The 25,021-nt window shown below is 40.9% G+C and overlaps 1 protein-coding gene across 2 annotated transcripts in view; it reads left to right on the top strand.

Annotated features, from left to right (window-relative positions):
- LOC102413417 overlaps positions 1-25,021 on the top strand; it is a 46,815-nt gene that overhangs the window by 3,828 nt on the left and 17,966 nt on the right. Inside the window, exon 2 of one of the 2 annotated variants that reach the window (XM_044933857.2) lies at positions 1,860-4,005. The exons of the other annotated variant lie outside the window; for it this stretch is intronic. Coding sequence (XP_044789792.1) covers positions 1,860-1,956 — 97 coding nt within the window. The 3' untranslated portion in view covers positions 1,957-4,005. Of the gene's footprint in view, positions 1-1,859; positions 4,006-25,021 lie in introns of those variants that run through there. 2 annotated transcript variants of the gene reach the window in all.

The raw sequence follows: 25,021 nt of genomic DNA, 5'->3' as shown, positions 1-25,021 counted from the left end.
CACAGTCTACATCTGTCAGTAATAACATCTAATATTTATTGAATCCTTACCATGAACTAGACAATTATATAAAAGCTTTGTCTTTTCAGTTAACACTATGAACAACCCTTTACCACCCATTACCATCACTGGAAATTCCATATGCTGAATTTACATGGAAGTAAATGGAAATCTACAAAGTAGCCAGTCTATGGAGGGTTGTTGGCTGGGGGTGTGATGATGTTTTTCATTTCTACAGTGTTTATGTCAGATATAACATGTTATGGTATATGTTGGGTTGCAAAATTATAACTCAGGGGAATAGCAGTTTATTTCAGTGTGACAAATTTATTCATCATCTCTAAAGAACAATTCATGCTCTGATCTTGTTTTCAGATCAAATAGTGAGTTTTTTTTTTTTTTAATTATTAGCATTGCCATACTAAAGATCTTTGGGTTGCCACTGATCTTATTCTGCATTTTAACTTTCTTACATTCACTTGAAAGTGGGGGCCAAAATCAGACTGGCAACAAGTTTTGCAGACAAAAGGAAATCCTGGCTGTAAATCCCATGATATATTGTACCCAATTTTGTAATAATACTGTCTAATGTGCTGCCGTATTAAAGACTTCCATGCCCATTTGGCTTACATTAGAGGGAAACTTAACTGCAGTTTAACATATAGTTCATTTTCAACACTGTCACGTTACATTCATAAGGAGCACATTTTAATTTCTTTATCAGTAATCAACTAGAAGTTTCTTTTTGTTAAATTAAAGCAAGAAGGGTTTTTAAATAAAGGGCATGGGGGTAGGACGCCACCTTTTGGTGGTAAAACAAATAGAAATTCCTTTTTAAAACAGATGTTCCTGACATAATTTCATTTTTAATTATACTAAGGCAAAGGTGCTTGTCTCCATTTTGTTATAGTTTAAGTAATAGGAAAAAATTGTAAATTCCAAATCAGCAAACTATAGTTAATTGCGGCCAAAATTTCCCCAACGGTCTCAGAACATTTGAGTGCCTTGTCACATACTGTTAATTATATGTAACACCAACTTTGTTCTGCAAATAAAATACTGTGTCCATGAATATATGCACATTTTTAGGGAACAGAAACTTGGTGTGGACATCAACCAGTTAATGAGATACCTGAATCTCTTTTAAGTTTGGAAAATAACTAATATACTGTACTCATTGAAGTACAGTTATTATAAATATACTATTTTTCTGTAAAGCAACCAACTTTTATTTTTCTACATTAAATGGGAAATCATATTTCCCAGTCTCCATAAATTAAAAACAATCACGGTAAAAACAAAGTTGCTGATTTTTCTTTGTTAGAAAGAGAGGTCAAAAAACTAAAATTAAAAAAAATTTAAACAGAAAAGTGACAAGTCCTGGGAAAATATTAATGAATGTCAACAGAGAATAGTTTTCTTTTTGTTGCTGTTGATGTTGTTTGAACAACCAGAAAGAAATGAAAGTGACTGCCAAGGAAGTATAGTTCTCAATATGTGATTCAATGTAATCTAATGCCATCCCAGTGATAAGACTCCTACACTCTGAGAAATAGGCATAACCAAGTATGTATATCAAACTACAGATTAGGAAGCTGAAACCCGGGGAGGTTAAATTGCCCTCCAAGGCCAAATAATTGGTGAGTGGCTAAACAAGGATTAGAATCCAGGTGTCCTGGCTCCTTTTGTATTCCCATCTCATACTCTTCACTTTACCAAAGAGATGTGCCACCCCTCCTCAGAAATCATTTAACCTTCTCACAAACAGCCAACCCACATAGCAATTTATGGACAGCAACTGAGACCAGAGAGTCAAAATCAAGATCCCCCACTTACCTTCTCCCTCTCCCCTACCCCAGGTGTGGCAGACATCCAGGTACCGGAAAACACAGTGAAGAAAGGAGGGAAGGAGAGAAAGGGAGGAGAAGAGGGACATGGGGAAAAGGGAAAGGTTAGTAAAAGTGTTCAGAATACTCTAAATGAAGGCTTCTACTCCTAAGTATCCTTCCAAGAAGAGAAAAATGGCTAATGAAAATCACATGTTTCACAGTAAGTGGCAAAAGAAGTGTGTTCTCTGTGTTGTGATGTGGCTCTATGTCCATACCAAAAACCAACAGAGGATCTCCGTTTTTAAAGTATGGTTTTTAAAGTATGGGAAGTATTTGGAACCAAAAAAAAGTTTAAAAATAAAGTACGGTTGGCACTCGGTATCCACTGGTTCTGAATCCACCTATTCAGCCCATGGTTCAGTGGATGCTGCCGGTTGAATCTGTGAATGCAGAACCAGCCCCTATGGAGGATGTACTGGAAGGGACTTGAGCCTCAACCTATTTGGGTATCTGAGCAAGGTCCTGGAACCAGTCTCCTCAGATACTGAGGGACCCCTTTATACAACACGATCAGGCATTCTGAAACAAACCACATTTGATAACTGAATGGCTTGAAAAGCTAGTCAAGCAATGGTAAAAGATCCCAGCTTTCAAAGGGGCTTCCCCAATGCCAAAACTTGTTAAGAGGCTCAGCATTCAAACTAGAAACAATAGTGCATTTTCTGAGGTTTGATCACAGAGAGGCTTTAGTTACAGAGATTGCATTTCCTGTTTTCTTTTAAGGGTATACTTCAATAAATGTAAATAAACATGGCCTGTAAATATTTTTTTTTTTTTTAAATTGGTGCTTGTGAAAGAAGTTGTTGATATGCACAATGAAGTATTTGGCCAAGTACCTCCACTCCAAAAAGCTGTTCTGATCCCTTAAGCCATGAACATTCAGAGTGCAACATGTTGATAAATGGAGATTCTTAAAAGGAGTATGAGCAGCTTTATCCTACCTGCCACAGGTACAAGAACAATCTACAGCCTTGCTATGCAAAATGAGATGTGCTGGCCTGCAGCATGGGCACTGCACCTGACAATGTGTTGAAAAGGCAGACTTAGGGACTTCCCTGGTGGCCCAGCAGCTAAAACTCCATGCTCCCAATGCAGGAGGCCCAGGTTCAATCCCTGGTCAGGGAACTACATGTCACAACTGAAGATCCCCATGCTGCAACTAAGACCTGGTGCAGCCAAATAAGTACATAAATGTTTTTGTTTTTAAGAAGGCAGAATCACAGCCCAGTCCCTAGACCTACTGCATGTTAACAAAGCTGGCCAGGTATACATCTCACACTCAAGTTTGAGAAACACAAATCTGCACTCCACATTGCCTCTTACAAAACAGGCACCATCTCAACAACTTTAACACCTTCAACTACTTGACAGATAGTTCTGTAAGCTGTCCGCCATACCTGGTTCTCCAAGCTAGCATCTTTTGTAAACTTTGTTGGGTTCTTGTGTTTCAACCACTTGCAAAGTTAAGCCAGTAAATCACCTATGTAAACCATGATTAATTCCTCTGACATTAATAGCAGGATGACTTCTCTCTTCTGTTACCCCAAAGAGACTGCTAATTGCCCTCCAATTGTTTACCTTTGTATTGTTTTATGAGTGCTCAGAGAAAGATGGAAGATATTCCCTACCAGGCCAGAAACAAATGCCAGACAGGTTTTGGGAAGGCTGAACACATGCTATGACTACACCTTGTTAGTAGAAGGGCTTTGCTTTCTTGGTTTTGTTTTCTTTTTTATGGAAAGGATGACGCCTCCATAATTACAGGTGTTGCTGTTCAAAACCCAGAATATTTTCCAAAGCACTGAGGGGGCCACACCTCCAGTGGCCCATGAGCCATCCTGGTTGGATTCTTTTTCCACTTCTCTACAATTTTTAAAGATACATGCAAGCACCGCTAGATTTACATTAAGTATAATGAGAGGAGGGGGGACCCCATGCAAGTATCTTTACTTCTGAATAAACATGAAGGAATCATAGGCAAATCTCACAGCTGATAGTTAATTTGTATCTGTGAAGTTCTCAGACTGTAGTCACCTCTGATTCCTAACAACAGGTTACTTTTGTAAACCTCCCCCCACAAAAAAAAAAAAAAATTAAAACTGTTGTTTTTATACTATCCTAAGGCAGTATAATTATGTCTCTGAGTAATTGTGTACCTGAATTCAAAATAAGATTTCACACGTAAAGCAAAATTCTGATTATAATCTCTGAGAAGTGTCTTGGCTTATATTTAGAATCCACAAGTGCCAGCTCAGGGTTACAAAAAGTATTGTTCTGTAAGACTAGAGACAAACTCTATTTGTATAAGAAGGGAAATGAGGCAGGTCTACCCACCTTCAGGAACCAGGGAGGCTGTGTGCTCAGTCGTGTCTGACTCTGCGGGCCCATGGACTGTAGCCTGCCAGGCTCCTCTGTCCAAGGGGATTCTCCAAGGTAAGAATACAGAAGTGGGTTGCCATGCCCTCTTCCAGAGGGTCTTCCCAACCCAGGGATCGAATCCAGGTCTCCCGCATTGCAAGTGGATTCTTTACCGACTAAGCCACCAGGGAAGCCAGTAAACACCGGAATGGATAGCCTATCCCTTCTCCAGGGGATTTTCCCAAGCCAGGAATTAAACCAGGGTCTTGAGTTGCAAATTATAGAATTTTTTAGAAGGGACTGAAGGATATTAAACATGGGAATATGCTGACCTTTCTGTTACATTAAACTTGAGATTTGGTTTGTTTTTTTTTTTTAGTAGTTATCTATAAAATAGTTATCAACTGAAGTTTCCTTTCTCCCCTCAGGATGTTCATGAGCCACTATTGACATTAAAATGCCTTACAAAGATAAAAATCTGGTATCCTCAAGTTTAATATGAATCCTATGGTAATGAATTAGAATTGAAGGTATTCATATGGACAGCTAAATATACATATATATAAATATGTACATATAGTAATATAAAACATAAACACATATATTTACAGATAAATAAATACAGAAATAAATCTATATATGTGAAGGCCTGAAGTGCAAGTGTTAGTCACTCAGTCGTGTCTGACTCTTGGCAACCCCATGGACTGTAGCCCACCAGGCTTCACTGTCCATGGACTTCTCCAGGCAAGAATACTGGAGTAGATAGCCATTTCCTTCTACAGGGGATCCTCCTGACCCCGGGATTGAATGCAGGTATCCTAAATTGCAGGCTGATTATTTACCATCTGAGCCAGGTGGCCCAGTTAGTACGCATACATATATTTCCTAGCTGTATCCATTGACAAAAGGCAAGAAGTAGTGATATCCCAATAGCAATGAGCACATCCAGTACTCAGATCTTGGTTTTTAAATACCTTTCTTCAATAAAACCTCTTTCCCTGATAGCTCAGTTGGTAAAGAATCCACCTGCAATGTAGGAGACCCCGGTTCAATTCCTGGGTCAGAAAGATCTGCTGGAGAAAGGAAAGGCTACCCACTCCAGTATTCTTGGGCTTTCCTTGTGTTCAGCTGGTAAAGAATCCACCGGCCATGCAGGAGACCTGGGTTTGATCCCTGGGTTGGGAAGATCCCCTGGAGAATCACTACCCACTCCAGTATTCTGGCCTGGAAAATTCCATGGACTGTATTGTCCATGGGGCCACAGAGTTGGACATGACTAAGCGACTTTCACTTTCACTCCAATAAAATGAATCAGAACTCCCTGGAGAACTAGTCAATTCCGGTGATGGAGTAGAGAAAATACAAGATAAGCCTGGAACACCATGTAGTACCAGAAATTGCTATAAGACGCACTTAAAAAAAAAAAATGATGGCATGGAGTGGAGAGACATTGAAAAGCCACAGGAGCCAATCTTGAAGAGCTCCCCAATACCCAAAATTGAGACACTGTGAGCAAGAAAAGAAATAACAATAGTAATACATTATAAACCCAAAGAATGAAATAAATATACATGAATCCATACTGACAGATGTGGGCACATGCTAAGTCACTTCAGCTGTGTCCAACTCTGCAACCCTGTCACCCACCAGATTCCTCTGTCCATGGGATTCTCCAGGCAAGAATACTGAAGTGGGTTGCCGTGCCCTCCTCCAGGGGATCTTCCCAACCTAGTGATCAAATCCAGGTCTCTTATGTCTCCTGCCTTAGCAGGCAGGTTCTTTACCACTAGTGCCACCTGGGAAGCCTATACTGACAGACATATACACAAAATTACACACATATATGCATGTAGATGTAAATATGTGTGTATAATATCTACACACATAAATAAATGGGAAAATGATAACTCTTCCTTACAGAAGATCGGTGGGGCCCAGTAATGGATGTCTTACGTTTTAAGAGGTGATGCTAATACCATGACCTAGAGAACTCTACCAGACAAATTACTGAAGTGGTTTGAGTGTAATTAGGGAGGCGTGGGGACTGTGGTAATTTGAGCACACACATCTCAACTGAAAGGGACAGAGGCTGACTGCTGTCTCCTTAAAAGCAAGCTCAGGGCAGAAAGTGCTTCTGCATTTTCGAGAGACAAAGAAATCCAGATCTTTCCCCAAACAGTCCTCAGTTTCAAAATCTTAGGTAGGCCAATCAAAGCATAGCTTCAGGGAGCATCAAGGCCACAGGCCACTCCTATGTGACTCCCATTGTTGGGAAAACTGAGCCACCACGTCAGTCCACAATGACAGGGCTCGTTCCTTAAGTGAGCAAAGTGGAAACAAAGCAGAGAAGAAGCGGAACCTGGAGAGTACTTTTCCTTACTCTTAAATTTCTTCCCAAGTATTAACTAGTCACTTCAAACATTTTGGTTAGGAAAGTTGGTTTGCAATCTGAATGATTCCTCCATGTATCAGCAGAAGTCACATTTTCAAAATATCAAGCCATCAAATGTAATTATTTGGAAGGTGAAGGAGATCCAACCAGTCCATTCTGAAGGAGATCAGCCCTGGGATTTCTTTGGAAGGAATGATGCTAAAGCTGAAACTCCAGTACTTCGGCCACCTCATACAAAGAGTTGACTCACTGGAAAAGACTCTGATGCCGGGAGGGATTGGGGGCAGGAGGAGAAGGGGACGACAGAGGATGAGATGGCTGGATGGCATCACTGACTTGATGGACGTGAGTCTGAGTGAATCCCGGGAGTTGGTGATGGACAGGGAGGCCTGGCGTGCTGCGATTCATGGGGTCGCAAAGAGTCGGACACGACTGAGCGACTGAACTGAACTGAACTGTTTAGGATTCTTTGTTACTATCCAGAAAAGTGAGTTCAACATTTTTACTAGGGTATTTTGTTCAAGGAGTCTAGTGCCAGGGCAACCTTCTGTATTACTATTATTATTATTATTCTCCTCCATTTTTATCACTCTCCCTCTGCTGTCATGAAGAAAGCCATGGCACAAACTCCAATTGACCTTTGTCTTGTCTCTTGTGCATCTACCCTCTTCTACTCTTTCTGCTCCCACCAGCCCAGAGCCACATATATTAAAGCCTCTTCCCTCATGGAAGATGCCATCTCCCTCATGAAGACATGCAATAAATAAAAACAAGGTGGTGAGATAAATACCTTAAAAGCAGCTTGAAAAGCAGAGGACTGAGCGGGAGCATCTGGAAGGACAATGGAAAAAAAGAGTGGGTTGCCCATGTATCTCACCAAGTAGGTAAGACTTCTCTCTGTGGAGCTGGGAGGGTGGATTTGCGTTACAGGTAAAAATTCAGCAGTGGCAAAGGTATGGAATCTGCAACATCCACGACAGTGGTTCTCAAACTGCTGAGCATGGAAATCATCTGCAGATGTTAAAAGAAAAATATGGAGGCCAACTCCCAATGGAGGCATTGGGATTTAATTGATCTGGAGTATGATCTGGGTGTGAGGAGTTTTAAAAGCTTCCCAGTGAGTCTAATATGCAGCAGTGTTTGGGAATTCCTGACCTGGGCTTCCATGATGGCTCACGCGGTAAAGAATCCACTTGCAATGCAGATGTGGGTTCAATCCTTGTGTCGGGAAGGTCTCCTGGAGAAGGGAAATGGCAACCCACTCCAGTATTCTTGCCTGGGAAATCCCATGGACAGAGGGTAACAAAGAGTCAAACACAACTGAGCACACTCACACACATAACCTGGGAGTGAGTCTCAGAGGACAGGAGTCACAGGCAGCCCTGCTAGCCTAAGAGATGTGAGGACCACAGTCACCCAATACACTCTGAACTTTCACTGTGGCAAGTATCCTACATAAAAGAAATCAATTGATTAAACTAACTCCCCCAAAAAGGGCTACAATACTATGGTCTTCAGACCGTGTGCATCAGAATCGGTGTGGTTAATACAAGGATTAAGGGGGTGGGCGGGAGGTTAATACAAGGACTCCTAGAGTGCACTTCAAACCAGCTAGAGCAGAGTGTTGGTAAGAAGCTGTGGAAACAGACCTTTTTAGAAGCTGACCACCTCGCTATGACATGCAGTGAGGTTTGGAATCCTTCCATGGGGATTTCCAATGGTAGTACCTATCATGAGTTCTGTTTCCATTTTAAAGGGGAACGTTTAAAGAGGGCAACATATAAAACAAAGAAACAAATACGTACATTATAGCCTTATGAAAGATTCCTAGAAGTCATTGAGTGTAATGTCCTTGTTTTCCACAGGTGGTAACAGTCATAGAAAGATCAGCTGAGATGTCTGAGAGCTCAGGAGGGTAAGGTCTTGGTTCCTGGCAAAGTCCTGGGCATGAGACATAGCTGGCTGGGAAATCCCAATGCCATGCCCACCAGTGTGTCACTTTGGGGCAGGTTCCCAAGCAACCCACCTATGCGACTCAGTGAAGCAGCAGTAGAATTGGCATGTATCTTACTGAGCTGCCCAGAGAACATACCAGCTGGGCACAGAGCAAACACTCAGCAAAGCGTTTCAAAGCAGCAGAGCTCCCTTAGAGATCCGGGAATCCCGACTCCCTGTGGGGGCTTCTCTAGTTTTCATGGGTCTTGGAGCTCTGATGTGGAGGAACATTGGAAGTCTGGATGTTCTCAGAGCCTTTCAAAGCATGCCACTCATTCTGCCTGCCCCACCCACATCTGAAATCAGGGCTGCTTTCAATGCACTAATTCCTGGTGCAAGAATACAATGGGGATTTTTAAAAGTCAGAACAAGAAAATAGCAATAGAAGAATTGCCTTACCAGGTAAGGACATTCTCATAAAACTGAGTGGGGTTCCTTCAAATCAAGGTTTCATAACATGGGCATGATGGACTGTGGGGGCTAGATAATTCTCTGCTGGGGATGGGGCAGGGAACATTGTATGGTGTTTAGCAGCATTCCTGGCCTCTGCCTACTAGATGCCACTGGTGCCCACATACTGCCCAGTCAACACAGCCAAAAATGTCTCCAGACTTGGCCCAATGTCCCCTGGGAGGCAAAATTGCCCTCTGATGAAATATGCTACTCCAGGTAACATCAGAGCAGAGAGGTAGGACTCCCTCTGGGTCACCAACTTGCCCTGCCACTGCCATTTAAATGACAACTTCCCCCACAAGGAAAAGCAGAAATCAATCTCATTTCTATTGGTAACTGAGTAACCAAATCATCTTCCTTTCAAAACAGAGGGGCTCAAGATGAAGCTGTCTGTAACTCGAACAGAGCCCCAGGTGGGCTCCACAGCCTTGCTCAGTCACCACTAACCTCTTTATCAGTTCAGTCGCTCAGTCGTGTCTGACTTTTTCTGACACCATGGACTGCAACACACCAGGCTTCCCTGTCCATCACCAGCTCCCAGAACTTGCTCAAACTCATGTCCATCCAACCATCACATTCTCTGTCGTCCCCTTCTCCTTCTGCCTTCAATCTTTCCCAGCATCAGGGACTTTTCCAATGTGTCAGTTATTTGCATCAGGTGGCCAAAGTACTGGAGCTTCAGCTTCAGCATCAGTCCTTCCAATGAATATTCAGGACTGATTTCCTTTAGAATGGACTGGTTGGATCTCCTTGTAGTCCAACGGACTGTCACAAGCCTTCTCCAACACCACAGTTCAAAGTATCAATTCTTCGGTGCTCAGCTTTCTTTATAGTCCAACTCTCACATCCATACATGACTACTGGAAAAACCATAACTTTGACTACATGGACCTTTGTCAGCAAAGTAATGTCTGCTTTTTAATATGCTGTCTAGGTTGGTCATAGTTTTTCTTCCAAGGAGCAAGCATCTTAATTTCATGGCTACTGTCACCATCTGCAGTGATTTAGGAGCCCAAGAAAATAAAGTCTCTCACTGTTTCCATTGTTTCCCCATCTATTTGTCATGAAGTGATGGGACTGGATGCCATGATCTTCATTTTTTGGATGTTGAGTTTTAAGCCAGCTTTTTCACTCTCCCCTTTTACTTTTATCAAGAGGTTCTGTACTTCTTCTTCACTTTCTGCCATAAGTGTGGTGTCATCTGCATATCTGAGTTTATCGCTTTTTCTCCCAGCAGTCTTGATTCCAGTTTGTGCTTCATCCAGCTGGGCATTTCACATGATTTACTCTGCCTATAAGTTAAATAAGCAGGGTGAAATATACACCTCTATATACTCCTTTCCCAACTTGGAACCAGTCTGTTGTTCCATGTCCGGTTCTCACTGTTGCTTCTTGACCTGCATAGAAACTTCTCAGGAGGCAGATAAGGTGGTCTGGTATTCCCATCTCTTGAAGAATTTTCCAGTTTGTTGTGATACATACAAAGGCTTTAGTGTAGTCAATGAAGCAGAAGTAGATGTTTTTCTGGAACTCTCTTGCTTTTTCTATGATCCAGCAGATGTTGGCAATTGATCTCTGGTTCCTCTGACTTTTCTAAATCCAGTTTAGACATCTGGAAGTTCTCGGTTCATGTACTGTTGAAGTCTAGCCTGCAGTATTTTGAGTATTACTCTGCTAGCATGTGAAATGAGTACAACTGTGCGGTAGTTTGAACATTCTTTGGCATTGCCTTTCCTTGGAATTGGAATGAAAACTGACCTTTTCCAGTCCTGTGGCCAATGCTGGGTTTTCCAAATTTGCTGGCATATTGAGTGCAGCACTTTAATAGCATCATCTTTTAGGATGTGACATAGTTCAGCTGGAATTCCATCACCACCACTAGCTTTGTTCGTAGTGATGCTTCCTAAGGCCCACTTGACTTTGCACTCCAGGATGTCTAGCTCTAGGTGAGTGATCACACCATTGTGGTTGTCTGGGTCATGAAGATCTTTTTTGTATAATTCTTCTATGTGTTCTTGTCACTTCTTAATATCTTCTGCTTCTGTTAGGTCCATACTGTTTCTGTTCTTTACTGTGCCCATCTTTGCATAAAATGTTCCCTTGGTATCTCTAATTTTCTTAAAGAGATCTATTCTCTTCAATAGAACCATTCGATTGTTTTCTATTCTATTCTATCGTTAAACATTCTATTATTTTCCTCTATTTCTTTGCATTGATCACTTAGGAAGGCTTTCTTATCTCTCCTTGCTATTCTTTAGAACGCTGCCTTCAGATGGATATATCTTTCCTTTTCTCCTTTTCCTTTTGCTTCTCTTCTTTTCTCAGCTATTTGTAAGGCCTCCTCAGAAAACCATTTTGCCTTTTTGCATTTCTTTTTCTTGGGGATGGTTTTGATCACTGCCTTCTGTACAATGTTTTGAACCTCCATCCATAATTCTTCAGGCACTCTATCATATCTAATCCCTTAATCTATTTGTCACTTCCACTGTAAAATTGTTAAAGGATTTGATTTAGGTCATACCTTAATGGTCTAGTGGTTTTCCCTACTTTCTTCAATTTAAGTTTGAATTTTGCAATAAGGAATTCATGATCTGAGCCACAGTCAGCTCCCAGTCTTGTTTTTGCTGACTGTATAAACCTCTTTATTCAGTTCAGTTGCTCAGTTGTATCCGACCCTGCGACCCCAAGGACTGCAGCACACCAGGCTTCCCTGTCTTCCACCAACTCCCAGAGCTTGCTGAAACTCATGTCCATTGAGTCAGTGATGCCATCCAACCATCTCATCCTCTGTCATCCTCTTCTCTTCCTGCCCTCAATCTTTCCCAGCATCAGGGTCTTTTCTAATGAATCCGTTCTTCACATCAGGTGGCCAAAGTATTGCAGCTTCAGCTTCAATATCAGTCCTTCCAATGAAAATTCAGGACTGATTTCCTTTAGGATGGATGGGTTGGATCTCCTTGCAGTCCAAGGGACTCTCAAGAGTCTTCTCCAACACCACAGTTCAAAAGCATCAATTCTTTGGCGCTCAGCTTTCTTTATGGTCCAACTCTCTCGTCCATAGATGACTACTGGAAAAACCATAGTTTTGACTAACCAGACCTTTGTCAGCAAAGTGATGTCTCTGCTTTTTAATATGATGTTTAGGTTTGTCACTGCTTTTATAGTTTCTGAGAAAAGGAGGTTTGGCACCAACCCTCATTCCATCACGATCAAGCAGACTAATTACTAGAGTCTGAGACTCCATAAACAATGTCATATATGTAGTCAGCTTTCTGTCAGTCTAAAAACAAAATGCAATAAAGGAAGTGGCAATGAATAGAATCAGAACTTTAAGTTACTGCATGTCATAAGATGATGCATAGGATTTACATCAGGCAGAAACTTCACCTGGATTCCTAATTAAAACTCCCCTTCTTCTGGGAATCAAGGACATCTGCATCTCACGTGCAGGGAGCTTCAGAACAGTGTATTGTGTGGAGGGGCCAGTGACTGTCACTAAGTCCACCTTTTCGGTACTAGCTCATCCACTCTCTTCACAGCTCGTGAACAACTTATGTAGCCCAGCTTGCTGTTTTAATGATCAATGATGGAAGTGTCTGAATGATTACTAGATTCATAGAACAGTTTGGGGAAAGAAAACAAATGTTTGTTTCTAAGATTTTTGCTACCTTTGGCATCTTGATGATTTTATGTCTAATGTGACTCTAAGGATTCATTCTAATGTTGGAGGAACCTTATGAGAAGCAGAAGTGGGCATCTGCAAGGGCCCCTCCCTCACACATGCAAGCCTGACGTCAATTTCATTCAGTCATTCACAAAACAAATATTCACTGCTTGCTATACTGTGTACCAGGCACTACATGAGACATAAGGAAAGAGGAGTAAAAAAGGATGAGAATCCTTGTCCTCATGGAGCTTACATTCTGGTTAATTTCTCCATGAATTATGTGTAATTTTTCAATGGAACTGTTTTTTAGAGGAAACTAAAAATGGTAGCTACCAATATAAACTGACCAAGTCAGCAAAAATGGTATCTCCTGTCAAGAGTTATCACTTAGGGGACTCCACTGGTGGTCCACTGGTTTGGAGTTCACCTGCCAGTGCAAGGAACATGGGTTCTGCCTCTGGTCTGGAAGGATCCCACATGGTGCGGAGCAGCTAAGCCTGTGTGCCACAGTTACTGAGCCCATGCACTCTAGAGCCCATACTCGGCAACAAGAGAAGCCGCCGCAATGAGAAGTCTAGGCACCACAATGAAGAGTAGCCCCTGCTGTTTGCAATTAAAGAAAGCCTGCATGCAACAACCAAGACCCAGCACAGCCAAAGAGAAAAATAAAGTTATCACTTCAACTGTAAGAAAATTCCAAATAAAACTTCTGTATATTTTGAGACAGTGGGTAAAAATAGGGGAGAAAATGAGTAATAATGGTAAGATGGGCATTAAGAACCTACCACAAAGGAAGCTGAAGGTTGATTTACCAACAGTGGAAAGAGTAGGGCACTCTGTAAATTAATCTGAGATACCAGCTTAGCTAGAAGGACAGAGGTCCTAAAAAGAGTAAAAGAAACAAATGACACCAAATTTTTTGTTTTTAGGAGATGGGGAGCAGGGAGAGAGAGAGAAAGAAAGAGAATGAAAGAGCAAGAACTCATTTCTTAGTTCCAAGTAAACTGTGGCATTCCACTGAAAAGAGTTCAGGGCCTAGAGAGAAATGGTGGAGGGAAGATTATGACTCTGGCATTTCTACAAGACTCCAATTGGCACAATAGAACGAGTCTTTCCTCCAGGCAACAGAAAATAGCCTCTTCTGGATGCTTGTCTTAGGACACAGAACAGCAAAAGGTAGAAGGGGCCAATCAAATCTTCTTTCATCCTTCCAGCAGGTGTCGGGGCAGCATGAATCTTATGCTCCAGGGGAACAAACTGTGCATTTTCTGGGTCAGTATTCGGAAGTTAGAATTCTGAAGAAGAGACGATAATGGTCTGTGTAATTTACATTGCTATCCCCAAGGAAGCAGAGGCATGTGTGCTCCAAGAGCATCAAGCATGGCTGGCCTGCTGTTTACCCACTGGATATCTGTGCTGGCTGGAAGGTCACATGTTTCTGAATGTTTAGAAGCATATTACCCAGTTGTTTGTTTGTTTCTATCTTTCCTATAAACAGTTTGGTCTCCTTCTGGGGAAAAAAAATCATGTGAGCAGAGCAAACACACACATTCAAAAAATGCTCTGTTCCAATATCCAATAAAGCCAGATTTTTCTAGAGCAAAGAGAATCTTAAAGCAGAAGACCCTGGCTTCTCTCACAGTTTTAACTCCTACAACAGCCCTTGGTTAAGTGCCCATGTGAAAATTGGTTTTTCTGGTTTATCGTGAAAGAAAATAGAGTTTAGATCACAATCCTGTCTCATGCGTGTGTGCTCAGTTGTGTCCAAGTCTTGGCGACCCCATGGACTGTAGCCCTCCCAGCTCCTCTGTCTATGAGATTTCTCAGGCAAGAATACCGGAGTGGATTGCCATTTCCTCCTCCAGGGGATCTTTCTAACCCAGGGATCAAACCCACATCTCCTGTATCTCTTGCACTGCAGGTGGATTCTTCACCACTGAGCCACTGGGGAAGCCTGTGTCCTTACACATTCTTCTAAAATTTACCTATGTCAGGAAAGCTTTATTTAGGCTAGTATTACTTTATACCTGTTTGATGTATTGACTGTACAATTACTCCATGTTTTTTATGATGTGCAAGGAGCACTGGAGCCTTCAACTTGCCTGGCATGATCTTCTTCTTCAGATTCTTTGCGTGGCTAGATCTTTCCAGCCTTGGGATCTCAGCTGAAATATCACCTACTCGGAGAAACATTCCCTGACCTCTTCCAGATACACCCCTCCCCCTCCTCTTCCTTCAAAATTACTATGTACAGTTCTGATTGTTTCCTGATTTATTTACTCATGTATTATCTATCTCCTTCCCTAGAAATAAGCTCCATGAAGACAGAGATCTGTCTCTTTTGTGCACTGCATATTCCTCAGTAGCATGTAACGGGCACTTAAATATTTGAATGAATGAATGACCAAACAAATCAATGATCAAGTGACAAGATCACCCTATCATCAAAGACTCCCATCTCTTTTGGCCTTTCCTTCCTTCATGTAAAATATTGATAATGATTCTGAACTTAGAAAGGAGAGATTCAGGCAGAAATGAAGTTTTCCTTAACAGGAGTTCCAAAGACAAGAATGTGGATGTGCTGACAGAGAGCTCACGGATACCCCAGGAGAGTACCTGTAGTGGGGTGAGGGGCGGGAGGGGCAGGGGGAGTCACCACCCACTTGGGATTCCACCACTGCCCAGTCTTACATGTCAGATCTAACAAAGTAAAACCTTGGGCCTCTGGTGATCTTTACGTCTCCTAGCTCAACATATGTATTTACACATATTCTTTTAGACATAGTTTCACCTGGACCCCAGAGTCACCAAGACCTCTCAATTTTAACAGCAGACACACAGGAATCCTTCAAAGTTATTAAAAATTGGAAACATATGCCACGGTGAATAAAGCCAGGCAAATACCATATTAAGAACTGAAACCCATGATGGAGAACTCTAAAATAATGCAAATGAACACAAACATTTGAATTTAAGCATCACATGAATGCAGCACACGTGAAAGTAGTCACCATAAGGGTCTGTGCACTTACGCTCACAAGGATTCCATTCATCAAAGCCCATTTCGATTTCCATTTTTGGAATTTCCATGAGAAAACAAGACATTAGGTAAAGCACTGCCTCTTATGGTAAATTTTACCCATGTGGCTCTGTTTGATATTTGAAAATGACCAAATAGAAATTCAGAGCATGCCTTGGGGGGCAATCAAGCAGGTAGCTCCTGGCATTTGCTGAAATAATGAAGCCTGGTTTTCTTGTCTGGTTCAGAAAGTAGCTTTAAAGGCCATAATCAAAAGTGAAATTCAAGAGAAGATGTTTCACTGGTAGCATCTTTGAAACAGCATGTAATTTCCTAAGGCTGGAAATCTTGAAGAACAACATTCTTTTGGATCTTGTTTATTTTAAAATTCCATATGATTACTTAACAAAACAAACTTATATGGGAAAAGCACCTTACAGATGTGTACAACCCCCACTTCTAAATAGCTACATATTACATTAAGGGGCTTCACGTTTCCATTATGGTATCCAAAATAAAAAATTCAAATGTAACTCCTATTGTTTTTCAATCAATCATAAGCAAGACCAAACAAATGGGAAGTAAACTGTGGTAAATATAATCACTTGTTTTAAAAAAGTCCCAGGACTGCATAATTTTAACTTTGTTTTTTAATACTTTAAGAAATTAATGAATGCACAAAGCAGAAAATTTGCAAAACACTAAGTATAGTAACAAATACCCATAATCCTATCATCTATAAATAATCAAGGTAAACATCTGGGCATACATTCTTCTAGATCTTTCTCTAGCATGCATGTTTTTGTCTGTACCATAGACAAAAAGCCTAGCATTGCTGCCCTGTTCTGACACTTAGTAGCTTTGGGACCTTGGGCAAAGTTGTCTGTGTCTCTGTTCCATCATCTGTAAAATGGCAAAAATAGTGCTTCCTTTGTGCACTGTCACAAAAAATGACAGGAGGAACAGTAAGTTCAGAGCCTAGCATCTAACACACAGTAAGTACGTGAATTAATTATACCCAAGTTATTATTATTACACAATTTAGAACATAGCTGTTATCACTGAAACTTATATTGTGAACATTTTCCTTGAAATTACTTTAAATTCTATTACAAAAACATAATTAAAACTTGGACCTATTAATCTGCTATTCAAAACTGTACCCAGGCTGGTAAATTGAAAAAGTTGTAGCCTGACATGAAGGCAGGAATGTCAAAGCCACAGGTACAAAAAAAAAATTTTTTTTAAGTTCCTGGAGCTTAGAGACAAAGCCAAAAGAATCAGTATCTCTGACAATGGGTTCAGGCACAAGTATATTAACGTGAAAAAAAAAACCATAGCTCCTATGGAAAACAGTATAGAGATTACTTTTAAAATTAAAAGAAGAACTACTATATAATCCAGCAATTCTAGTTTTGGGTATACATATATCCAAAGGAAATAAAATCACTACCTCTGAGAGCTATCTTCACCCGTATGTTCATTGCAGTGCTATTTACAATAGCCAAGAAATAGAAACAATTTGTGTCCACCAACAGATGAATAAGTAAATAAAATACAGTATACACACACATGAATACTAGTCAACAATAAAAAAGAAATTCTGACATTATCACAACATGGATGAATTTTAAGGGTGTTATGCTAAGTGAACTAAGCCAAACTTAAAGGTACAACCTGTATCTTCTTACTTACATGTGGGATCTAAAAAAACAAAACTCATAAAAACAGAATAGACTGGTGGTCTCCAGGGATGGGGGAATAGGTACTACTGGTCAAAGGGTACAAACTTCAAGTTATAAAATGAGTAAGCTCCAGGGGATGTATGATATTGTGTCTACAGTTAACAATACTGTATTGTGTATTTTAAAGTATCTAGGAGAGTAGATTTTAAAAGCTGCCACCACACACACACCCACACACAAACTGTAACTACCTGATGTGATCAATGTGTTATCTGAACATGGTAATCACTTTACAGTATATGCATATATATAAAATCATTACACTGTGTACCTCAAACTTACACAATGGGTCCATATGTCTCAATAAACCTGGACAAAATATAAACACATACACACTCACACAACACCATCTATACGTGAACTTGGGTCTAGTCCAGTGGTTCTTAACTGGGACAATTTTGCCCCAAAGGGACATCTGGGAAAGTCTAGAGATATTTGTCACAACTGGGACAAATGTGGGATGGGATTACTGACATCTAGTGGGTAGAGGTCAGGGATGCTGATGAACGTTATCCTACAAGGCACAGGACAGCTGCTATAACAAGTAAGTATGTGACCATTTAAATTTCAGTAATGCTGAAGTTGGGAAACCCAGATTAGTCCTAACTAGCTTTGTAATACGGAGAAGGAAACGGCATCCCACTCCAGTACTCTTGCCTGGAAAATCCCATGGACGGAGGAGCCTGGTAGGCTGCAGTCCATGTGGTCGCGAAGAGTCGGACATGACTGAGTGACTTCACTTTCACTTTTCACTTTCATGCATTGGAGAAGGAAATGGCAACCCACTCCAGTGTTCTTGCCTGGAGAACCCCAGGGATGGCGGAGCCTGGTGGGCTGCCGTCTATGGGGTCACACAGAGTCGGACACGACTGAAGCGACTTAGCAGCAGCAGCTTTGTAATAATCATAAACAAGAAACTGTCCCTAATAATAATATCTCAAATGGTTATCTCACATTTATTGAGCAGTGCTGGGAATTATTTTAGTTCAACCTTTCCAGCAGTCCTATGATGTAGCCTCTATAATAATCCACACTTTACTGACAAGGAAACAGGCTCACAAGAATGAAGAACTCTGCCTCAAATCACACAGCCAACAAGTGGTATGGCTCACATCATTTCACTCTCGAGCCTCTGTTCTTAATTCCAATGCCCTTCAGCCTTGCTCAGAACTTCCCTGTGTGTCCAGGTGTTTATAAATATATCATACAATCTACCGATAGAGATTCCATCTCATATGCCAATGCCACTGGCATTTTGACAGAAGCCCTGGGATACCATGTTGAAAGATCATGTGGCTATGGATGACTCGACAGAAAGAGACATGATTGATAGTGATGTCTGCTATGGGCGTGGAGGGGAAGAGTAGTGGTATTCATGCCACATATTTGATACTTCGGGACCAAATGATCTTTTTTAAGATCTTCCTTTTTAAGAGTCAATCACCTATGCTCCTATGTTTCCTACCACTCCCCTGCAATGAACTGCCTCAATTCTTGGCCAAGAAACATTTGCAGAGTTCTGTACATCAAAGAGAATTGCAGACTAAGCAGTGTATGGCAAGGGCTTCATTGAATATAGTTTTCCATGGCTGCAGGGAAACTGCTGAAAATTCTCAGGTCCTTGCCTACATAAGACAGAAAATAATCAAAGTTCATAAATATCAGAGCCCACCTCCACCCAGGGTCAAAGCCAAAAGCAAACAACTTTGGGGGTTGGACTGGTTTCATAAAATAATCTAAGTGACTGAAGTGAAAAACAGCAATGACTACAAACTTTAGGGAGGCCAAAGAATAATCTACTACATTTTTTACAAGTTATGCAATGTTTAGCAAACTGAGATCACTGGGGGGAAAAAAGAAAAAAAGAAGAGAAATCACACAAACTTTTCTAAACAAACTCACATACCAACAAACATCTAAACCACTGTAACCAAGATGAGGAACTGGAGCTCGTTTTTAGTTACAAAGAGCTGAAGGATGGGGTGGGAAATAAACAATTCAAGAGGAAAAATCATTAATAAGATACCCTCAACTATTTTCCCACAAGTAATTTCTTGAAAGAAAAAAAAAGAAAGAGGCTATACGCTGTGTTAAAAAAGCCAATGTCCTGCATTCTTGTCCAAACAAAATTTTGCAAGCAGTCAACCAAAGAACTAAAATTCCATTGTCATAACATTATGTCTGTGGGGTACCACTTCAGAATATCTTTTTAAAAAAAGAGTGGGGTAATTAATTTAGGACTCTGTAATGAAGAGGATAAGAACACTAACAAAATAAAACCCACTCAAATAGAAACTACAAGAGAATCTGGATTTAAATCCTTGTAGTGTATCATTTCAAAGCCTTCCTGTTTACTCACAGCAACATACGTGCGCATACACGCACACACATACACACACACCACCCACATCAAATTTTCCAGGAAGTTAGATATTTAAATAAAACAACATTTGGACTCCTTTAGTCAAGGGAATGTTATTTCCCCTCAAACTCTCTCTATCACTGACGGATGAACTGGTGTAGTTTTTACAACAGGAGTGGAAAAGTGACACTGAAGGATCACATTTCTATCTGCCTAAAAGATGACGAGACACGGGGACATAAAACAATATCTAACACATCATTTTTTCTCATGAAATAAGCTATTTTTTTAATCAAATCATCTTACAAGCAAAATAACTTATCTCTGTACTACAAAAGCAAATAAGTATTGAAAACTCTACTTAAACAAGATGGATTTTGCTAATGTTGAGCTTAAAGCAACTCGGCAAGATATGACAACATGTACTACATTATTTACATTCATCACATCTTAGCTGTGTCTACAAGGCACAAAAACATTGTCATGAAAAGTAAAAGTCAGTAACTGCTCAGATATTATGTCTAGGCACCAACAGCTGGAATTTCCTCAGTATTGGCTCTCTTGCTAAACATGTTCAGAAGTTCACAAAGAGGGTTTTTCCCACACTTTCCTCTGTGGGCTCACATTCCCCTGGCCTTCATGTGCTTCTTGCTACAATTCAGTGCAGGTCTCCTTGCAGCCACATATGGTGACTTACTTCTGCTAGGCTGTTCATGGCCCAACATGTTGACACCTAATGGTGTATAGAAACAAAGTCTTATCTCCAGGAATGTTCTTAAATGTTAAATTTTTTTTTTCTGCTCAAAGACTAAGCTTCTTCCATGGCATTTCTAAGAGTTCAACAAGAAATATCACTTAGATACCCCATCCTTGCCTCCAAATGCTCCTCTCAACCTAGAGAAATGGCTTCACTTGTAAGTAAAGGCTGCTTTCCCACTCAAGCCAGGAGGCAGAGTGAGAGTTCTCCAAACTCCCTTCCACCTCTTTCCAAGCTTCCCTCTAAACTCATTTGAGTTTAGACTCTCTACCCACAGGGAACACATCTCCCCATCCTCCAAGGCTCAGGGAGTGACAAGACAGCTCAGCTATGATGGGCTAAATTCATAGCCACACTGCCCTAGGATCTACTATTGGATCAGCCAATAATGATCTGTGTGACCCAGTCTTCAGGGTCCAATACCTGTAAAAGGGATGCAATGATAGTTCATTAGGCTTCCTGGATTAATACCACATACTGGGTGGCTAAAATAAAAGATGTTTATTTTCTTACAGTTCTAGAGCCCAAAAGTCCAAGCTCAGGCTGCCAGTAGGGGTGGTTTTGGTGAGTCTCTGCCTGATTTGCAGGTGGCCGCCTTCTCACTGCATCCACACATGGCCTCTCCTCTGCACGCAGTAAGAGGGGGATCTCTGGTTTCTCATGCTCTTCTTCTAAGGACATCAGCCCTACCAGACTATGGCCCCACCCTCACCACCTCACTTTACCTTAATAACCTCCTGAAAAGGCTGTATCTCCAAATACAAACTGGGGACTAGGACTTCAATACAGGGATTTTAGGGGGACACAATTTAGTTTATAACAAAGAGTATTCCTGCCTCCTAGAGTTATTTCAGGAATGTTATTTCAGACACTCTGAGAAGCAGAGACCAAGATGGTGCTGCCAGAGCCTGAATGAGGAAATTGCCTGCAAGGGAAACTGAGAAGCCAAAGGAAAAGAGGTGTCCGACCAGAAGGCAGGACTGACTGATGCTGTGGAGACAAGAAGGAAACAAGGGACCTGGAGCAGGGAAAGTATTAGATGACAGTACAGCTCTAAGGAAGTTTCAGCGAGCTCAATGAGGAGCGCTGGAGTCAGTCACTTGTATCTCATAATAACAGGCATGCGTTAGTGTCCATGTGGCACTGGGTCACTGACTGGAAAAGGCTGTGGCAGGCACAGCAGACAAAGCAGACCAGAGGGCAGGAGGCGGGACTGTTGCTCAATTACGCTTCCACGGGTTGCGGATCTGAGAGAAACGTCTTCATGGCCACCACCAGGCTTGAATGTCGTAATGCATAGGAGACTCCCGTCTCATCTCAGAGTAAGAGCTCTGTGAAGTAACAGTGGTGAAGATGATGATGACAATGATGATACTGCTATTCCCATTTTACTGAGATTCTTGGAATGTGACTCACAGTTTTCATCCACTCATGCTTGGAAGCTGCAAATTCCTTACTGGTGAACTAATCCAGTAGATCCTTGTTCTCTTGTGCTCAACTGACCTCTTCCAGAAACTTTTGCAAACATTTCTAGGGCAATAACCTGTATGTTATCATCACCCAAAGAATAGAGATAAGCCTTATGATCTGATCACCCCTGCTTACTGTCTGCAGAAAAATATCAGGTCACTGATGTAGGAAGGGGAACTGAGGCAGAGCCAGCAGGTTCCCTGAGCTGAGGGCACGGAGGGAAAGTCCAAGAAGGCAAAGGAGGTTAAGGTACCAGGAGAGAGGGCTGCATGGACAGCAAACTGCAGAGAAGGATCATTCAGTTGAGAACTGATCTTACAGGCATATGAAGAAATTATCAAAAACCCAGAGTTGGCAGGGAACACTCAAAAGGATTAGAAGGAACAATGCCTAGGGCTCACCTCCTACCAGAAATAATGGATGATTCCCAATAGCCAGAGTGGAAAATCTCATAGTTCCCAAGATATTAAATGGGAGTACTCAGCAGAGTCTTCCCTCAAGAAGCAAAAATGAAAGACATCCAGATTAGAAGGAAGAAATAAAATGGTGCACATTTACAGATGATATGAGCACAGAAAAATCCCAAGAAATCAACACAACCAAAATAATCCTTTTAGAATAAGTGACTTTGGTACAGTCATAGGAGTCAAGGTCAACATACAAAAAAAAAGATTGCACTTCTATAAACTATTAATGAACACCTAGAATCCAAATTTCTAAATCCCATTTTACTATAACCAATAAAAATTAATTTAAAATAAATGGATTATAAATAATGTAAAATTATAAAACTTTTAGAAAACCACAGAAGAGAAATATCTTTGAGGCCTTATGTTACATAGAGTTCTTAGGTATGACATCAAAAACTCAAGCCATTTAAGAAAAACTGATAAATTGTCCTTGATCAAAATTTAAAACTTTTCCTAAGCAAAACACATGAAAAGTCAAGCTACTAGCTGGGAGAAAATATTTGAAAATCATATATCCACTGAATGACTTACATACAAAATATATAAACACCTCTGAAAAAAATCAACATAAGAAGCACAAATTTTAAACTTTAAAATCCAATCTTAAAGTACGCAAAAGATTTGAAGAGACACTTCACAAACACTTGACAAAAGTAACAACGTGAAAAGGTTCTCAAGATCATTAGCAATTAAAGAAATGCAAATTAAAACCACAATGAGCTATCACTGCACCCTATTAGGTTGGGGAAAAAATCCCCAGTACCAACTCCTGGCAAGAATATGAAGCAACTAAAACTCTCACCCACTGATGGTAGGAATGCAGAATGGTACAACCACTGTGGAAAAGAGTTTAGCAGTTTCTTATCAATTTAAAGATATACTTACTCAAATGGCTGTGTGATCTCACTCCTGCTTCCTCACCCTAGATAAATGAAAACATATGTTCACATAAAGACCTACACAAAGATGCTTTTTAATTTAATGCCCTTCAACTGTACACTTAGTAAAATGTTTTTATTGAAAATGGTGACATTTTATTCTATGCATATTTTACCCCTCCTTTTTAAAATAATGAGAAAAACTACATCTCTGCTAAGAGGAAAAATAAATATGTATAACAGCTCTAGTCACAATTCCCCCAAATTGAAAGCAATCAAAATGTCCTTCAGAAGTGAATGGCCAGACTACCTGTGGTACATCCATCCCGTAGAATACTGCTCATTAATAAAAGCCAACAAACCACTGATGCACATGTTTGGGATGAACGCTGAGTGCAAGAAGTCAACCTCAAAAGTTACATAATATATGATTATTTTACCTGACATTTTGGAAAAAATAAAAATACAGGAATGGTGAACAGGTCACTAGTTGCCAAGGGTTATGAGTTGGTGAGAGCAGGGAGGAGACTGGACTACAGAGACAATACAAGAGATTGTTTGAGGGTGATGGAGCTACTTCGTATCCTGATAGTGGTGGTGGTTACCTGAATGTATAAATACATGTGTTGAAACTCATGGAATGATATAACTCCCCAAAAGTCAAACTTATGGTTTATGACTATTGAAATGATGTCATGCTAAGTTGCTTCAGTCATGTTCAACTCTTTGCAACACCATGGACTGTTGCCCCCCAGGCTCCTCTGTCCATAGGGATTCTCCAGGCAAGAATACTGGAGTGGGTTGCCATTTCCTCCTCCAGGAGAACTTCCTGACCCAGGGATCGAGCCTATGTCTCCTGTGACTCCTGCATTGCAGGCAGATTCTTTACTGCTGAGCCACCAGGGAAGCCCAGCTAATAAACAATACATTAAACCCATCATCATCTTAACAACAGCTACCCCTACCATCAAAATAAAACAAAACCAAATGACAGCCCATTCTTCCCTCCCTCCCACTGCAATGATTTCTGTATTGCACACTGATAGTCAACTCTGAATCCCTGTTCTTTTCTACCATCTTAGCATAAAGGTATCAAGTTCTGTTGATTTTAAAACCAGAAATTTCCTTTACATTAGTTCTCTTCTTGCTAAACCCACTATGACTTCCCCAGTTCTACTCTTTAAGAGTTGTGATCTGGATTATTTTTGTAGTTTCCTAAATGGTTACCCTGCTCCCAGCTTCAATTTGTCCTCTGAACTGTCACTAGACCAGTACACGCCAATCTTTTACTTTAAAAAATTAAAATACCCTCTAATGATGTGCCACCATCTCCAAGAGAAAGGCCAAACTCTGCCTCCATTTTTCTCCTACATTGGTCTCCTCACATCTCCTCCAATGAGACATGGTCTTCCTTACTTTCCTGCCTTTACTCATGCCGTTTCTCCCTCCTCTTAGCTTTTTCATTTGAAACCATCCTTTATATCCTCTAAGGCCTTATTCACATGTCATCTTCTCTGATGCTCCCAGGCAGTTTTTTTTCACTGCCCCCAGCCCCTCACAATCAAC

The sequence above is a fragment of the Bubalus bubalis genome, chromosome 21, assembly GCF_019923935.1.
Source record: "Bubalus bubalis isolate 160015118507 breed Murrah chromosome 21, NDDB_SH_1, whole genome shotgun sequence".
Classification (NCBI taxonomy): domain Eukaryota; kingdom Metazoa; phylum Chordata; class Mammalia; order Artiodactyla; family Bovidae; genus Bubalus; species Bubalus bubalis.
This window is presented reverse-complemented; position numbering and strand designations above follow the sequence as displayed.